This window comes from Empidonax traillii, unplaced genomic scaffold, assembly GCF_003031625.1.
Source record: "Empidonax traillii isolate 1590-97213 ecotype Southwest subspecies unplaced genomic scaffold, ASM303162v1 scaffold732:size314962, whole genome shotgun sequence".
Lineage (NCBI taxonomy): Eukaryota > Metazoa > Chordata > Aves > Passeriformes > Tyrannidae > Empidonax > Empidonax traillii.
This window is the reverse complement of record NW_020955925.1, coordinates 242273-261552: the sequence shown is the minus strand read 5'-3', so window position 1 is coordinate 261552 and position 19280 is coordinate 242273. Positions and strand designations below refer to the sequence as shown.

The 19280-nt window shown below is 41.0% G+C and overlaps 1 protein-coding gene across 5 annotated transcripts in view; it reads right to left on the bottom strand.

The window, feature by feature from the left end:
- Positions 1 to 3126: 3126 nt before the first annotated feature.
- Positions 3127 to 19280, bottom strand: part of NYAP2 (neuronal tyrosine-phosphorylated phosphoinositide-3-kinase adaptor 2) — a 130409-nt gene continuing 114255 nt past the window's right edge. For 4 of the 5 annotated variants that reach the window (XM_027900466.1, XM_027900470.1, XM_027900468.1 and 1 more), the window contains one exon: positions 6630 to 7351. In XM_027900466.1, coding sequence (XP_027756267.1) covers positions 7124 to 7351 — 228 coding nt within the window. In that variant the 3' untranslated portion in view covers positions 6630 to 7123. Of the gene's footprint in view, positions 4897 to 6629; positions 7352 to 19280 lie in introns of those variants that run through there. The other variant, XM_027900469.1, reaches the window with a different exon arrangement.

Sequence of the window (19280 nt, the reverse complement as noted above, 5' to 3'; positions counted from 1 at the left end):
GGACAAAGTCTTATCCATGGTGAGTGTGGAAATTTTAACTGACACAGTTCAGGAGATGAAGCAACACTCTCGAGGTAATGCCTGGTCAATCAAATATTTACCACAGGGAAAATCTCATCCTGTCATCTTCTTTCATATACAACTTGTGTCACCACATCCCCCATATAACCAGGAAAAGAAAGGCAGAAAGACAGACAGTAAGACAAACAGAAAGAAAGAAAGTAAGTGCTGGTTTCAGGTTTCTTGGATGGGCCACATACTTCAGTAGAAATTGTGACAAAATTCACAAATGTTGAAGGGCCTAAAAGCCAGGCTGAAAACTAATGCCTCTGCCTGCATGGCCAAGGACACCTCAGCCTCTTTAAACTAGAAAAAATTAACACACTAGCCATTCAGTTGTTGTGTTTACAAGAACAGTAAAAAAACCCTGAAGAATCTGGGAAAGAAAAGCTCTTTGGTGGGAGCTGGATTCCACAGGAGTTAATTTGAATTTCCCCAGCCAGCTGGAGCAGAGGGAAAGCTGACTTTCCACTACCCTGCACCTTGTAGAATCATTTACACTTCTCAAGTGGATGTAAAAACGCGTTACAGACACTAACAGAACCATTTAACACCCACTTCGCGGAGGTGTTAATGTCTAAACAGAGCAGAAGGTCATAGAGAGCGGGGCCCAGAGTCATTCAATTAGGAGCGACTGCTGAGGAAGCGCAGGCTCCTCTGCTCCAGGGCACTGACAGCCGGGGGCTTTCCCTGCTTCCCAAACAGGAGCCCTTCTGCAGGGGCACGCTGCGATGGTTACCAAAAGCTGTTCAGAGGAGGTTACCTTTTGGTGGGTGTCACAGGTGCTGGAGAGCTGCGTCCCCTTCCACCCTGAGCGGTGATGTGAGCAGACCCAAGGTGTTCTGCCACCTCAGCCGTGGGCTCTGTCCCCACGGGGCACTGCCACGCTGCTGCACCCCACTGGAATGAGAACACAGAGGGAAGTTAAGGCCGACAGGATGGCCCAATATGAAGCTTGTCAGCCCAAAGCACACCTGGTGCACCTGAGCAGGAGGTGTGACCTGATGAAGTGCTGGTCTCACCAGCTGGGGAGGTGAAGCTCCCTCAGGGCAGAGCTGCATTCTGAGGGTGGAGGGCATCAGCTCCAAAGGTGGTGGGAAAGCCCCAGGGAGAGACACGTTTGGGAAAGGGACCGTGCTCGGAAAGGGCAGAGCAGATCCAGCTCCCTGCAGGACACTGTGCCTGGCCCTGCTGCCTCGGGGGTACCTTTGTGCTGGAGATGGAACCTCAGCGTTTCCTGCCACATTCCCAGCCCTCTGTGAAACTTGCTGTGTATACATTGAGAGCAACACTGATAAAAGCTACCCTCTAAAATAAAATTGATGGTGGTTCCTCTTCCTGCTGTCCTCGTGTGTTTTTGTGAGGGTTAGAGAGCAACAGAGCCAGATGAGAACAGGGGAGGTGGAGAACAACATTAACAGGAACAACAGATGACAGGGGAACTATTGTACCTACAAAATATATGTTCCAAAGCACGTAATGAAAAAAAGAAATGAGGCAGGGAGAAGAGGACAAAAGAAGATGAAAATATGCCACAGGTGGTGAAAACACTGAAACCGCCACTCACCCCGGTGCCAAAAATCTCAATTAAAAGGTGACAGGTGTGTAACTTTGCTTTGAAGGGGAAAAAAAGGCCCCATAAGAGATGTTGGCAGGTTTAGAAAATAAATGTCAAATGTGTTCAGCCTTGCCTTTGAGCAGTGTTTCTTTTCAGTTGTCTTTTGGCTCCGTAAATTTTATTTAGTTTCCTGCAGTTCCCTTGCCAGCCCTGTCAGCGCTGGCCGTAGATCTGAGGGATGCTGGCCCATCTCCCCTCTAACGGCTGCTCGACTTCCCTGCTGTGCCCAGGGCAGGTTTTACTTGTTCCCAAGCAAGACAGGCCCCTCTGTGCTTTAATTGCTTCGCAGCCACTCTGGCACCAGCTGAGGTCACTCCGAGTGACTGCGGCAGAGAAACAGCAGTAACTCCAGCCAGTGGTATTGTGACGGCTTTTAAAATGCAAAAGGAGCAGAGACCCAAGATAGAGCACTGCAGGCACCTTTCCACTTCTAAATAAACTTAGAGCAAATACAAGTGTAAAACTCTACCGTTGCTTTTTATGGTCTTGTCTCCTTTAATTTAAACCTCTTCTGTTTAAGAAACAATGGTACATAGAAAGTGTTTCTGCAGTGGCAGGGAAAGAGAATATACCTATTTTGACGAGGGAAAAATCTGAATTTGCCCCAGATTTATGCTCCCTACTGCCTTTGGCAATCCTCCCCTTTCATTCCTTCTCTGTTCAGGTGCTGCTGTCTCCAGCAGTAGTCAGGTATGGCATGTGGACTGAGGTGCATGTTGGAAGTCAACCTAGAAAGTCTTCAGAAATGAGCTGGGACACAGAACTATCCCACTGAAGAGCACAGACATCAATGCAAAAAACTGACAGAACCTCTGTCTGGAAAAATCCTTGTAAAACAGTGTTCTGTTCATTTCTAGTCACCCCTGTAGGGTTTCCATGTGAAACGTGGAGCCTGTGAGAAAAGGCTGGAGTTTGCTTTAGAGGATGAGTCACTCTGAACATCCATACCAGGGGCTGGGGAGAGGGTTGGGTTTTACATCCCAATGGATGCAAATATTCTGTTTGGAAATAGGAAGATTATGCTTACTTTTAAGTAGATATTTCGGAGCTTCATGGAGAGTGTGATGGGTCCCCCTCCCATTTGTGGATATTCTTCAAATGGAGATCTTTGAGGGGGGGTGGGTCTTTCAAGTGAACATCTTCCATCCCAGACTGTGAAAAGTACTTAGGGAAAAAATTGTCTGCTCTTCAGAGAAATCTTATTCTAAGGATTAAGTTGAGGATGGCACTCGTGGCATTAGATGCAACCAGGCATGACTTGCAAATATGAACCTATTAAAGTAATTAATTCATTTCCTCCAACAAATGGTGCGATTAAAAATGTGCCTAGGGAATGCTATAAATATACATCTATGACTTGACTTTCCTTCCCAGGAATCTCTGGCTAATCCCTAGTGAACAACCTGTCTCTTAACTCAAACCATCAAATAAAAATGAACAGCCAAATATTTTAAACTATTGCTTTTTATTATAATTACACCGGAGCACAAATAAATAAGCACTAAATTATTGTAAAATATTGTCAATGCACTAAAGAAAGCAGAATTGATCTTCAAACAACATCTTATTACTTCAGAAGTATCAAAGTACATTTAATTACATCTTACCTAAAAAAATCAAGTACAAAAATGAAAAGAAAATTAATATGTATTTATACCGTGTATATAGAAACGGCTAATAATATATGATTACAGTTAGCCTCTAGCTACTCCTTACTCCTACACAATCTCAGGCACATACCTGACAATTTCTAATGAAATATAAAAAAAAAGCAACATGACATTCAATTTCAAGATATTGGTAAATGTATTACATCGGAATGAACACAGAATGATTTCATTTTATTTAAAAACCCTGTCATTTAAAAACATAGTGCCATTGTCCACTTAAAAATAAACAACCTAAACCAAGAAAAAAAAAAAAACAACCCATACTATTTTATACCATTTGCTTTAATTTGTCAAAAGGAGCGATAAAGTAGACATACATTGGCTAATATACGTAAACACATTTTTAGTGCAAGAATAACAAGACCTGTGACTTTACTGTGCTTTCTTGAAATCACAGTGCACTTTACACAAATTGCTACACTATAATGTTTACCTTCAGGAGTTTAAAGCAAAATAAGTGCATACCAAACAATTTCATATATACAGTCTTCATAAGTGTGTGTATATATGTGATCTGTATGTATATACAGATTGCATATTTATACAGACTACAGCTTTAATGACCGTGTGTAACTAAGCACTGTCATTCACCCTGTGACACAGAAGCTGCTGAGACGAGAGGTGGTGTAGGAAATGTTTAACAGCGTTGTGATGGCAGCTCTGGGCAGCACGATGTGCCTTTTACTCGAGGGGTGGGGTGGGGTGGGGTGGGGTGGGCCAGCAGTCCCGGGACAGGTCAGTGGCCCGTGTCCTGTCCTGGCTCTGTCCGTGACCTTCAGAAACTACTCCACCCGAGCCTCGCTGCCCTCCTCTGTAAAACGGTTCTCGCAAGTGTGAGGTTTACTTCACATTTCTAAAGTGCTTTGAAGGTAAGTGCTAAGTCATATTTTACTTTTATCATGTTGTCGCACTTTGAAACAAAAAGCCATTGTTTCCATGGGATACAATGGAGGTCTGGAAGCACATGGGCAGTTATTTAGGAAGGACAACACAAACGGTGTTGAGCAATGAAAGCGAAACAAGGAGTGGTTTGTGGCGGGCTAAGTGTACAAGCAAGTCTGCTTAGGACAAGAATGCTTCAATTCCCTGATCATTATTCCTATTACGTATTGATATGAAAAGGACACAATATGAACAAACACTGTCAAACACGGAATTGTTCCCATTAACACCTGCCTTCCCCCAAAAAGGGCCGGGCACTGCAGCCCGCAGGTCTGGGCTGTGAAACTGCTTCAGCAGCGGGGTTTTAAAGGAATTCTCCAGGAAGAGACCAGTGTGGAGAAGGACTATCCGGGCTGACTGAATGCCAGCTTCCATTTTGTCACCAGAGACCTCGTGCAGTTGGGGGAAAGGGCTGAGCTCAGTATTTCACACATGGTTATGGAAAATTCTTCTCTTGCCACATTACAAGGAAGACAAAGCATTGACACTTTCTGAATAATGAACCTGTTATCTCAACAGATTTCTCATGACCAACAAGTTGTCTTCTTTCCAGCAGACTCTGGAACTTTGCGAGATCTCTGGAGTTTTCCTTCTGCCATTTTCTTTCTTTAAAAAAAAAAAGAGAATAAGCAGAATATACAGTTGGTGTCTTTTGGATGTAACATGTATCCAAAGATTCCTTCACAGCCTCTGGTTTTTTTTTTTTTTTTTTTTTTTTTTTTTTTTTTTTTTTTTTTTTTTTTTTTTTTTTTTTTTTTTTTTTTTTTTTTTTTTTTTTTTTTTTTTTTTTTTTTTTTTTTTTTTTTTTCCATGTCTTCTGCCATTTCAGCTGTGAAGGGCTCTTTAAATCCTCATTTCAATTGTGTACCCACTCCAGCCACTGTATATTCACAACACACCCATATTTAATGTATGCAGGTAAATACGTATGCACACATCTATGCGTATATATAGATACATGCATATATACATATATATGTGTGTACACATATGCATATATACATACACAATAATGCTAATATACATACACACATATAAACACACACTTTATCTTTTACAGAAATCTCAGTTTGGACATCAAAATATACATTAGTTAATTAGTTATAAAATATTTAAAAACTTTATTTCAGAGGCTGAAAAGAAACTACTACTGATAAAGCATTACTCAAACTCAAACTTTAGCAATATAGATTACAAAAAACCTTCTAAAATTTGTTATTTTTGGTTCTTTTTTTGATCAGCAATTACAGCAGTGGCAATGCTGTCAATATAATTTCAAAGAAAAGCCAATATAACAAGAAGTTTCAAACAACACACCTTTTCTTCTCGGCAAATATAATATTAAAATGATTGTTTTAAAGAGGGACTTTTGTGCTACCAAACTTCAGACACATAGATAGAAATTTAAATATACAAAATATATGCCATAGATCTTTTCTTTTTCCTACTCCACAGAAGTACAAGTTTCCCTTGTTCTCAACAGATCCTTTTGGAAGATATTTCATCACACGGATTTCACCCTCATAATCAGCATAAGCCATCTCTTTCTCCCGTTAAAACCAGGAGGTCATAATTCTTTGGTCATGACATAATATTCTGTTCAAATGGGTGTAATATAATACAGGATAGCAAGCCAATTACAGAAGCAGCCAGGGAGAAGAAACGGCATAGCCGGGAGGACACGTCACGTGGGGGCCTCTGCTTCAAAACTGCGTGAAATCAAGAGGGATTTCCCCACCGGCTCTCAAGGGCTCTGAATCCCAGCCTTTACGAACGACACAAGGAAATCTGACGCAGCGTTAAGTAAGGATGTGTTGCTGGATTTAAAAACAACAAAAATGTAAACAGGTTTCTGTCGCCTTTATTTTCCTGGACCAAAGACGAATGCGGACAGGGACGGTGGCTGCAGTGGCACTGCCTTAACCTGCTGAGCGACCGGGTCTCTCTGTCACGGGCTGTACAATGCTTAGTCACAGTGAACCATGGTCTCTGCTAATCAACTGAATGCAGTGAAGGAAGAGTTTTCGTTGCAGGCTGTGCTGCAGAAAATTTAGCTTCTTGGCCAAATAATTTTAAGCAACCGATTCATATAAAACTGAGGGCAATTTATCTGATTAACATCACGGGGGAAAACAGATGCAGAGCAATTAATATTTTAAATGCAACTTGGGCATTCACATTAAGCACTTCGGTTTTCAGTGCTTGCAGTTTCACTGTTTCCCAACAGAACTCTCTCCTTTGTCCACCCTCCCCCCAACCCCTCCCCCTAAAGCTAAGGACATCTAACAAGTACAACTCTAGTTATCTTCTACAGCCCTAGCACCATGTTGTTTTGTACATTGTACTCCTCAACGAAACGTACAACCACATGCTTTTTGTACAGAGGCCACATCTAGGCAGGTCAGAGAAATAAAATGATGGCGGCGGGGGTGAACAGTAGAAGAAAACATAGAAAATAGGTAATAAAACAGTATAACAGTAACATTATATAGTAAAATTCTTCATAAATTTTTGAATTTTTATATATATATATATATATTTAAACAGTGTATTATCTTGGGTCTTTTCAATATATTGGCGAAATATTTACATTTTGATATCTTCTGGATCCAAAAAAATCCTGGATAAATACGTATGCCTTAATCCAGTCAGAAACGTAAATCTCTCTCTTGATTGGCAGGTGAGCACTGTATCGGTGTGGTTTTTTTTTTTTTTTGTCCTAGGAAGTTCATCACCTGCAGATAAGTCTTAGGTTAGAGCCTTTGCCTTATTAAGAAAGCAGGCTACCTGTGCTCGGCGCAACACAGTGGAGAAGGAATCCTCCACAGGCCTGTCAAATGGCAGTGTCCCAGAACACAGTTTGTTGTTTCGAGTAAGGAGGAGGGCTGTATTTCTTGGTCCCGGTATTCTTTTTCCAACTCGGCAAAATAGGCATGCTGTCCTGTTTGCAGAGTCCTTTCTCTGATTTCTGTCGAGCTTTTATTTCTTTGCAGAGGCAACGCTTTTTTTCGATCATATCCAGCATCGTGTGGTCCCCTTGCAACCACTGCATACACGTGACCTGTTGGAGGGGGGTAGAGGGAGAAAGAGAAGAAGGAAAAAAAAAAAATAAAAAGAGGAAAAAAGCATACCAATAATTATTTTGGTCATAGATTGAATATGTTGTTTCTTTGCAAGGTCAGCTTACTCCTTTTTGAAACTGGAATTTGTTTGATGAATAAAAAATCTCGATGCCAACAACAGAATCAAAGCTAGTCTTTACTTTTAACTACTTCTTTAAGGAAAATGGGTAATAAAAGGTCCCATTTTAACTTCTCTAGAGCACTGAAAGCTAATAAAGATAAATGTTTTTGGCTAACTAGCACTGGTTGGATTTTAAGTGACGGAATAGATCTTAAAAAGGAACATGGGTCTTAACAACATCCTTAAGTTGTGGAAATAAAAAATTCTATACACTGAAACCCATGTTTTATATTGCTTTCCAAATCCAATCTGTCACATTAAAAGCAGGGTGTTAACACTTCTGAGTATCAAGCTAAATATAACTCTGTTTAATTTTGTTAAAATGATTTAATGAACTCCATGCGAACTATATGGATTAACCTATCCTACTCTGTGACATTTCATCAGCTGCAAGGCACTAAGAGTTTAGAAACCCCATGTTTTCTTGCATGTAGAATGTTTGAAAATGTGATCTTGATCAAAGAATTGAGGATAGCATATGTTTAGCTGCAAGTACATGTCACAGCCCCTCTGAAACCAAGAATGTGGCTTCATTGGAGTTCAGTGGGTTGTTCACGACTGAAAACGCGCCTGCCTTCAAAGGCTTTTGATTGGAACTGAAATCCTTAATAGTAAACTATCTTGAAAGGGCTCATTGGTTTTGGATACCACACTGTATACCTGCAAATCAGGAAACTTCCTCTCACCTTCTCTAAATTTGCAAATTTAAAGGGATGTCTTGAGTCTCCTGACATGCATTTCCCACACTGGTCATGAATTAAGGATTTGTAAGTGTAAGCACATCATACCTTCACAGGGGCTGTGCAACTACATCCATGCTCTTGTCATGAAAATGCACATGTACAGTGATACTTTGGCAGTGGTTTATGATTCATGAAGGAAATGTATCCTTATTATTAAAGGTATTTGAGTCCCTTTGATTGTGCATAGGTCTTTAGATCACAAGTCTTAGAATGCCAAGTGTAGGCATTCACCACTTTCCTGGAACTGGGGACTGGTTTGCTTAGAAGCCACTACAGAAACTTTTATTGTGGTCAGCTTGAAGCATATCCAGCATATATTGATAAATAAAGAAAATGTTCTGATTCATACCAGGAAACAAAGCAAAAGAAAGAAATGTGAGCAAGCCTACCAGAAAAAGTAATAATAAAGGACGTACTCAAACAGAAAAATAAAGAGAATACAGTAATGTGTGCATTTTTTGGTTAAAAAAATTAAGGAACAAAACAGGATAAAATAATTTTAGATAGAATTCCCTTTCTTTATACTATAACAAAACCAAGCTTACCTTATACGCCAGATAGTACTCTGAGTAGAATAAGTTTAAACCAAAGTATGAATCCTGATATTGGATATTCTTAGGAATTTTGAATTACACAGGTAACTTATCTGCAACATGTCCTCCTGAGCGGCCGAGCCATTCTTCTGGAAGTCTGCTATGTCTGCTTCTTAGATTGAATACTTATCTTTCGTTTCAGGAGTGATCTAATGTTTACTGTGCTGCAGGCAGGTGTGAGGCACATCATCAGGCATGGCCATGAGGCTTTGTCTCTTGGAGTGCTCAGGGTTTGGCCCAAACCTCACTGACTGAACCGGAGATTCTCCCCTCCCCACCCAGGGCTCAGCTCCACAGATCTGTGGATGAGGCTCTACCTGACACAGATTTCCTGCCCCTCTGCTCGTCAGCGATGGGTCGGTACTTACGCAGCAGCGTCTTCAGTCTGGCTGGCTCCTCCTACGCGGGGAAGGACAGGGACACAGTCTGCACACAATTCATTACCCAAAATATTCACCAGCACACCAGCTTCTGTGCTGGACTTGACGACAACAGCGCTCGAGTACGGGTTTCCTCTTCCAGGCATCGGGAAATGCCTTCTCTTTTACAGCCCATGGCGCAAGCAAAGAGAGCACGTGCCAATCCCTCACGGAACGTTGTGTGCTCCAGTCCCCATGCACCACGCACAGCACACACACCGTGAGGCTGCTGCATCCACATCCCCCCCCCACTCACCACTGCACCACACGCAGGGCGCTGCCCACACGGTGTCTTTTGGTAGCCGACCTCCTCCTTCACGGGATTCAAGGGGACTGAGGCAGCGTTCTGACATGCCAATTTCTAAAATACCAGTTGCAACACTTCCCAAAGACAGAAATGGTGGTGTAGAATGTATCAGTTACATGGTCACTCTGACACCCCATGCAAAATAGCCCCTAAAATAAACCCAAGAACAGGCAGCTTCGAAATCCTCTTTTATACTGGCCACTGTATTTTGTTACAGTTAGTGAATCATACGTTATGAACAATTTGGGTTTTCCCACTTTCCCAGACACAGATTTTCAAGTCCACTTGTGATTTTTTTAATGCTATTTTTGCTCAATGGCTAAGTCCTTCACACTAGCATTTTCTTAGGTGTACTGTCCACATGGCACAGTCCTCTCTTGTACCTGCATTCAGGTAATTGCGTGTGCAGGAAAAATGTGCAGAGCTGGTACATGCAAAGTCATTTGCTAAAATAGACCAAGTGAATGCATATAATGTGGAAAGGCTTGGGGAAAAAAAAGCTTAAATGTGAGAACAAATATGAAAGGGTTTAACTGATAGTTTTGCCAAGCTCTAGTGTTTAAGTGCAGCAAAATCAAAATGCTTGGAACAAGGGTGCATGGCCTCCTGAAGCTGCAGAACAGACCTAAGAGGAAATCCCCAGTTTGTAGATCGAGATACAGATATGAAAATAACCATGCTGATGATACAAAGTCCCAGGGGGTTAACTAAATTTTCAGGGTGTCCTAGACAAATAACAGGCACTGAGGCTGACAAGCCAGGACTCAACCCAGCTGATTAATCACAGCAAACCCCCTTGATGACGCCAGTAGGACTATCAAGGTGTTTAAAGCTAATGTGTTTAACACTGCAGACTTCGGCCTAATCCTTCCTGTGACTAAATTGATGGCACTCACACTTAGTTACAGCGCTAATTTTTTTCGTATCCTCCCTCCTTTCTGGCTTCAGCCTTCTCCTCTGGTCATGCACCATGTTGTTAATGCCCCTGCTAAATCATAACAGGGAATTTGTTCAGTGAGAGGCACAAAAAAAAATAACGATGTTACAAGATAATTTATGGAAAAAAGTTGAGCATTCAAAGCACTTTACAGCTATACAGCTCTCCTGGGAAAGATCCCATAGTTCTTGAGGAATGGTACACACACTGCAGCATGTCAGAGCTTGGCTGCAGATGCGGATGTAGGCAGGCAGGCAAAAAACGCATCAGCACTGGAGGTAACAGCCAACAAGACAGCACAGGAGAGACAAAGTTGGTTTGGACCAAAGAATCTTGGCCCAAAGCCTATTCTTATTGAAGAGAAAAGAAGAAGCCAGTAGCTAATGTTAGGATTGCAAGGAGGGACCTTCTGGAGACCCCAGGATGTGTATTAGGTACTACATCACATAATATCCTCTGGATTACAGAATTTTCTAATTTTCTGATTGTACATCAATTTTTGTTTTGAAGGAAATTTTGCTCATTAGATTACTCAGGGTCTAAGAAACTTTTTTTCTTACTTTTATTTTAAAACAAACAGAGAAAGAGAGTGAAGGAAAAGCCCAGACGTTTGGACATTCACCACGGAGGGGTTGGAAGTAGGCTCAAATCCTTGATCCTAAGCAGGCAGTAAAAGCTATGTGATAACCTGATGTGTAGGAAGCACATAGGAATGTAGAGTAGTTGGATAAATTCTCTCACCTGAATGTGACTGAGTGCAAGACTAAGTGCAGTCTCCAGTTTTTTCTTTAAAAATCTTAAAAGCAAATGCTTGTGCCAAACTTTTACATCAATGACAAAAAGTAATAAACTTCTTCCACTGTACTAAACTGAATTCTTCTATTCTGTGTTAATCACCTGCTTTGTTGAAGGCTTTAGGAGAAATCAATCTACGTTGCCACCTTACTTTTACTATTTGCCTTCAGTTTTCCAATGCTTTTATTGCAAAAACATTGGAAGTAATTTTATTAAGATCTGTTATGTACTCTTGGGTTCTATGTTGGCACAATACCATGGAACAAGAAGTAATATTATAAACCCATCTTCAGCTAAGAAAAAACAGCACCTTTACAGATCCTCAAAAAAATGTAATATCTTTTGCCTAAGAAAATCTTTCAGAGTATAAAAAGATCACTTCTGGTGAGTGTTTTAATGCTTTATGAAGGTCAGACAAACAAACTAGACAAGGTAGTTCCCTTCTCTGCAAAGTGAAAACTATATTTTTGTGTGTAGATGACTCCACTAGCAGTGGGCCTGACTTCGTATCTCATATGATTGAAATTTTGCATTATTTCAGAAAAATAATTAGCAGTCCTGTTGGTTTACAAATGCATGTATTGCTTAAATTAGATTGCCCTCAGCTAGACCACAAAACTGTGGTGGAGCAGAGGTTTTACGGGCAGAACATGTCCAGTTCATTTGCTTTTAGAGGCCAAGACTTGGAGCCAGGGGTCAGTACACGCTGTAGCTCCCTGCTACATCAAAATTGACTGAGAAAAGCACATAATCCCAGGGGAAAATCAGAACAGGCTTTGGGGAACAGACAGTGACTCACGCTGCCAGGAACTCCCTTGTGTCAGAGCAGACTATTTCTGTTTTCTATTGCCCTGGCAGGGACTCTGCCCTGGCCCTGGGCACCCCCACCACTGACCACAGAGCGATGCCGGCACAGCTCCAGCCCACCCTGTGCACCAGCAGACCCACAAAAGTGCTCAAAATGTGGGTACTCATAAGCAAGAAGGAGAAATGTAAATGAAAATAGTTCTTAAGTGAGCAGGATAGTTTGGTTAGGCAGAGAGAGAGTCATAGTTACAGACGGAAAAAGATAGAGGAAAATAATATAATAATAAATATCCAATAATACAATTAAGCAGCCACTGATGGACACAACTTTTCACAGCAGTTAGCTGTGGTCACCAGGTGTAGGAAGCATCTTGTATCTTTTTGTGGGTGACTATTCACAATATGAGATCAGACTTTCTGGCCCTTCAGGAACTGGACTATCACTATAAGGAGCACCAGGCAAAGTGGATTGGTACAGTGAGCAAGCAGGTCTGTGTAAATTCCTGGACACATGGATGCTCCTGAAAACAATATGGTGATGCCTGTAAGTTATATATAAACCAAATAACTCCATGTAGCATAGCCTCTCCAAATGAAAAACATGAGGGCTGTGAAAAGAAAAATCTGTGAGCAGGACTGAAAATACAGAGTGGGCACCAGAGCCTGAGCACCAGGCCTGGGACTCTCTTTCTTAGCTGTGAGAAATTTTACTTGCTTATGTGTGACATAAATAGCCACATAAATACAAGGATAGATAATGCTCTCTCGTAGTAAAAGCAAAGGATGTGCTATGTAAGTCCCACTCACATCCTCTTGTCTCAAACCAAGCCCCATGTAACTTTAGCCCTGTAAACCAGGCAGGCAGGAGACAAGAGAGGAGCAAGTGATGGGAGCAATTCTGCTCCTCCAAAGCCAAGCCACCAGCATGAAGCGTAGGGAGGATAAAGTCATGCTAATTCCCAGTGCTAAGAGGTGTTTCAGGAAACCTGTCATTGAAAGGTGCACTGTAATTTTTCACACAAGTGCCTGTGGAAACAAGTGCTGCTAAAAATGCTATGTGGCAGAAGAAATACTGAAATATTGTATGCAGCTCTAATACTAGTCACTAAGTTAGAAAATGTTGTCAATTTTCATTCATTTTTGGGAAAATTTTTTTAACCTTTGAAGTGGCCATGTGATATTTCATGCTCTGGGGCTTCTTTTGTGGCGTGTGAACTTCTAATGACCTAAAAAAATATATTCCACTATAGCTTAGATGAGGACTTTAGACAACACCATATCCCCTTCAGCTGTTTCCCCTCGTGACAACTTGGCTGTTAGGTTCTTGGCTGGCCTGGTTTTAATGCTATTGGTTTGTCTGAGATGAAATTGGAAGCTCAGGCCAATAGGAGAGCCCCCATAATTCACTTTTGCTTTCAAAATTTTTTTCCTAGTATGCAGGTTACCACTTACTGTGCTGAAATTCCAGAGGTTATGGGGCTGAGGGAGATGCTGTTGACTTCTGGCCCTCATGAGCATCTCCCCCCGCTGTTGGATGGGTAGAGGGGCTAACTATTGAAGAATGAGAAAAACTACATCACACATATGTGATCATGGGTGTCATATACAAACACCTTTCCCCTTGTCACAACTGCATATCACAGGTAAAATTAAAGCCCAACAGCTGATGTGAGGCTATAACGAAGTGATCTCAAACTAACGCAAAATACAACGAAATAAAAAAAAAAAAAAAAGCAGCAACATTTGGAGGAGATTATTAGGAATGTCTCCTGGATGTGTAAACAAAGAGGTCTCTTAACAGTGCAATCTGTGTGCAGCGCTACACATCATTCAGCAGAGCCAAGCATGCTGGCTTGTTTTGGCAGGCTACAGCAAGTGAAGAAGAAAGGCTTTCTGAAAGCCACTTACCATCCTCTGGGAGGAAAAGGTACTCCCTCCCTCACGCCTGTTCTGAGACAGGAGTTTCCAAACTCTCCTTCCCACTGAAACTCTTGACGGCACTTTCTGCGGTGCAGGTGGTTCCCAGCCCCCTTGGCTGGGTAAGGTATTTCCACTGGGAGGGTGTGAAATCCCACTCCTAGAAGGCAGTCGTGTGCCACGGGTGCAAGAGGTGGAGGGCTATGTTAAGGAGCAGCAGTTCATGAGCTGCTATCTGATACTCTGAGCTTGACGTGGAGGTCCTCTCAGCACACGTTCGCAAAAGGGGAGTTGTCCAAGGCAGGAAGGAGTTCAGCCAGAATCAGGTTTCAGAAAATCTGAGCAGCAAGATCCTCACCCAGTTGAAGCCAACAGGAATGTACCGGCTGACTTCCATGGGTCCGAGAATTTGACTACAGTTTGTTCAATTGAACAGTAAAAATAACCTCAATTAAAATGATTTTAAAAGACTTCAGGAGAGGGTGCTTGGAAAATTACGTTGGACAAGATTTCTGTTGCTAAGCGTGAGCTATAACCATTGCACTGCCGCTGAGGGTTGTTACTTCCAATGGCTGCAAAAGTCAGTAAGTCAGAGTAGAACTACAAGCTAAAGCTGCAGTCATTTCTCTCTCTCTCTGACAGAGTTATTCTGGAGTAATACTGACACGAAAGACAGCATAATTTGGCCCAGGATAGTTAGTTGTTCATATAGCTCGGTACTGCTAACCCATTCTCCTGTTACTGTCAAATTCAAAACAACAATTGATTATTAGTACAGAGCTTATTAAAAGTAACACTATGTTCAGGAACACATGGGGTGTGCAAGGTGAGCTGTGAAAGCAGACACTCTCCATGCAACAGGGAGTGCATGGTAACGCTCCCTGGGGACAGTGGGCAGTGTAACTGCAAATTCTTCCCTAAAAGTGCCTCAGGTGTTTTCTAGAAGGTTTCCTATGAAGCCAGCAACCAGATTAAATGATTCTGTGCATTTACCTACTTGCATCACAAGCACAAGAGCACGCACAAGGTGTTAAGCACTGCACAAACTGCCCTTTCCAACCTTTCACAAATTTTTCTTTTCAAGGGACACAGGTGAGATTTCTATTTTCCCTCATGGGAAAGCATTTCCCCAGCACACTAATCTTAATTTTTTACAAAATGAGTGGGAAGAGCACTTTGTAATCTTACTCTGTAAGTTTAGCCTTAAAAGAATTCACTGACACATTTCTTTTCAGCTCACGAAACAGCCCATTTAAGGGCTATTGTAACTTCCGAATTCCTGTGTTTAATGTTTTGGTTTACATTACTCTGAATTTCTAAACTTCAGGAAATATTTTTTATTTCAAATGATACTACTACAGAAAAAAATGAATAGAGTCCCTGTAAAAACTATAAAACTAGAGTCCCTATAAGAACTACATTATCACTTAACGTAATTACATGATACAGTATCACAAAAAAAATCTGAACACCTTTTTTCAAACATAGAACTAAAAGACCTGACTATATTGTCTTGCACTCTATGGCCTGGCCAATCCACCACTTAAAAATGACTGACAAGAATCTCTGGAACTCCAGGAATTCCCAAAGATTCAAGATTATGAGCAATTAACACTTATCCTAAAATTTAATTAGCGAATGACTAGTAAACCTTCAGCACCTCTGATTCCAGACCTCCAGTTTCACGATTCATTGCTTCCAATTACTAAATGTCACAGCCACTTTATACACAACCAGCCTTGCACACACTCCCGTGCCTTGAGTTTTCTGGTAACCCTCGGATTATTGCTGAGGCTACCAATAAAGCAAATTTGAAATGAGAAATTCACTGTTCTGCTTTCCATTTTTGTGCTGGCAATCAGTCTAGATACAGATCTTCCTGACCTTGCATTACTATCTTATTTGGAAACATGTATTCTTTTCATCTAAGCCTTTTTTTTTTTCATTTTGCTTAAATGCTCCTGATCCAGACTTCAATCAGCAGGATGGTTTGAGCAGTGACCTCAGTGACCACTGTAGCTGGCCCTGCCAATGGCTGAGTGACCACGTCCACAGCGCAACTCACCTGTTCATTAGGGTTTCTTACTTTCAATCTGACAGTTCTGGAAAACTGCCAGATTCCAAATCTCATACAGAGATGAACAGCCTATCCCCCTTCGCACTGAGAGGTGGCATGGAGAGGTGAGAGCTGCTGGTGGGCAAGGTCCTTTCTCCTCTGGATCCAACCTCTGCAGGCTGCGAAAGCTCTCACGTGCAAGGGAGCTGAAGGCAGCAGGGTGCATTCTTTAGTTACTGCTTCTACCAAGAAAGGCCCAAAAATTGAATATGGAAGAGTGAAAATGAGTGGAAACAAGACCCTGACTTTGTAAGAACTCAGAAATGCGAGAAAGTGGACATTGGGGCCAATCCTAAAGTTACAAAAACGGGACATGTGGTGACATCACAAATTCCATTCGTTTCTCCGCTATATTGGACGTCATTTTTTCCAAGCTAAAACACATACATGAGCTTCAGCACTGTTCCTACTAAGTCAGTACTGGAATCCAAGATTTAACTAACTTTTATTGCTGGGACAGATGAAGAACTTCACCACACCAGTTTACCAGCAAAGCACCTAAGTCTGTATATTTATCTAGCATTTTCAAGAAAACGGTCAAGAAAACAATTTTAAAATAAGAGAAATATAAAATTAGCAAATAATATATGGAGGGAAAATGCCTCAGCACTCCCAAGTTACTTTACTTTGAAGTTTCATTACTTAAAGTTGTTTTACGGATGAGAAATTTTGAAATATGCTCTTCCATTTCTCCTTTTTGGATGGTGAAATTGAGTCAATAATTTTCTTGAACTAAATGCCATTTCTCAAAAATTGTCCTGATTGTATGGAGGGGAAAAAAGTTCAGGAAAACATGACTAAAACCAACACTGAATGTACAGAGTTGATCTTATTTTTGTAGGGGGTTGCATCTTCCTTCTAAAAATGCATAAAAACATTATTAAAACACAGAGATCTCCACCAATGATTAATTTCTTACTCGAGTTTGGCATTCAGGTAATCAACAGAGTTGCTAGAGTTGAAAACTGTAGAGAGTTTCTAAAGAATCCAAAGATGTAAGATGTTGCCTGAGTAAGAGGCCAGTACCACATCTGATGTTACCTCACAGCAAGATCACGCAATTTCATTTATATCAGGAACACTTAAATAATATAGTACCCAAATCTAATATTGACGTGACTTCCTGACACATAAAATAGCTGAGGTACAGGCAAGAGACTCAGACTGGCATCTGCATGCTTTAGAAAATGGGATTCACAAAGAGAGAGATTGACAAACTGTCAACCAGCAAAAAAAAAAGCACTGCTTTTCTCTGATTATAATTGTGTTTTAAATTTTGGTGCAGAATTCAAGCAAGAGCCAGGATCTCACCAATGTTAATTTTAAAAATGCACATTGCTGCTGCCTTTTCTCATTTTGATTCTTTTCTATTGTGAATTATGCAGCTGTGATTAGAACCCCCAGATAGCAAACGTGCTTTTCCAGACTGTAAAAAAAAAAAAAAAAGATGGGCCAAGCGAATCCAATAGTCCACGAATTGCCACTGATTTGGAAAGACTTGAGATCAGATCACTGGCCCATAAACTCTGAGCTCAATTAGTGGAATATCTCCTTTCTCCATCCTATGTTTTGTTGAGGAAAAGCGTGCCTTGGACATTCTAGTTACAGCTTATGAGTGAAATGGGAATTTGCTGTTGACCTGAGTGAAGTCAGAATTTAACCCTGCAACTTGAAATGCAAAGAATTTTCTCTTATGCAATTTTAGTTGGGGTGAAGGCTCTTCCTAACAGTGTCTCTGTCATCCTACAGGTTTCTCAGTATTTCCTGCATAAAGATCTGTCTTCTGAGATTTTTCTGAGTAGCTGCTGCCACTCTGCTGCAGTAACTTACTCCACACCAAGACTAACCCATCTAGTACGATGATAAAATTAACTGTAAAGGGAGCAAATTTATCAGTCCTAGGTCTCATAGAGAAACACAGATGATGATCATTTAAGCTCCAATTCAATGAATAACTTAAACACATGCTCAACTGGAAAATATGTATCAGTCATCCCTTTGACTTACAGAGATATTTTGCTATGTAAGATAAACCAGTGCTTTGCTGCCCCACCACCAGATAGCTGAGCCTCCATACAGCTGTGTGGTGATTAATTTTACAAAGGGCTAATAAGTGATTGTTAGCTGTTTTAATAAATGCCAAATCAATTGGCAATTATATGTTACTGTGGGCTGCAAAGCATAAGAGGTCTGACAGATAGCACCTGTAATGCTACCATAAAACGGACTAATAAATTTGGGTGGTTTTATCCATTCCTAAGGCTCACCTGCACTGAAGAAAACATTCTTTCCAGCCTAAGGCCCTTCTATATCTAGTATTTAATCATGCAAGAAGTCACAGACACAACTCACCCCTAGATTGACGGCAAGTCCCCCGTGTGAATAGAGATGGGATTTGCAGCACAGAAGTCCATCTGGTTTAGGGCATTTCTAAACCTTGGAGCACTTGAAGAGCATAAGATGCAGAGAACCAAAACTACACAGAGTGGGCTGTTACCAAATATTTTTGAACTACAGAAAACTGTCAGGAGAAACACCAGCACGTTTGCAATTTTGAAATCTGTTCAGATAATTTTTCTGAAAAACTAGAAACCTTGAAGTTAGTGAAAACAATAATCTTTTAAAGCTGTCATTTAAAATACGTGATGTTTTTATTTTCATCGTTGAACAAGACAAAATGAGAATAAAAGTGGGGTATCAAAAGTGGGCGCTGGCATTCACACCTTTTTATAATTGTCATACACATAATGTATATGAGTAGCCACACATTTCTAGTGAGGGACTATGAACAAACACACGTACATATACAGAGATATAGAAACGTACTATACATACATACATGAGTGAATATACATATTTATGTGCATACAGTATACAGACCAGATACTATACAGGTACAGTAAGTGCAATATACTGTATAAGGCTACACAAACACCGAGAGAGTCTGGTGAGGTGGTGACAACCATGAGGACACAGCTGGGATGGTTTGTGACCGAACGCAGACGGTGGGGACAAACTGGCCCTTTCCGTGCCATGGTTTATGCATCAGGCACACACAGCTCAAACAGAAACATGGTACAGTACATTCAGTTCATTTACAAACAAAAAAAAAA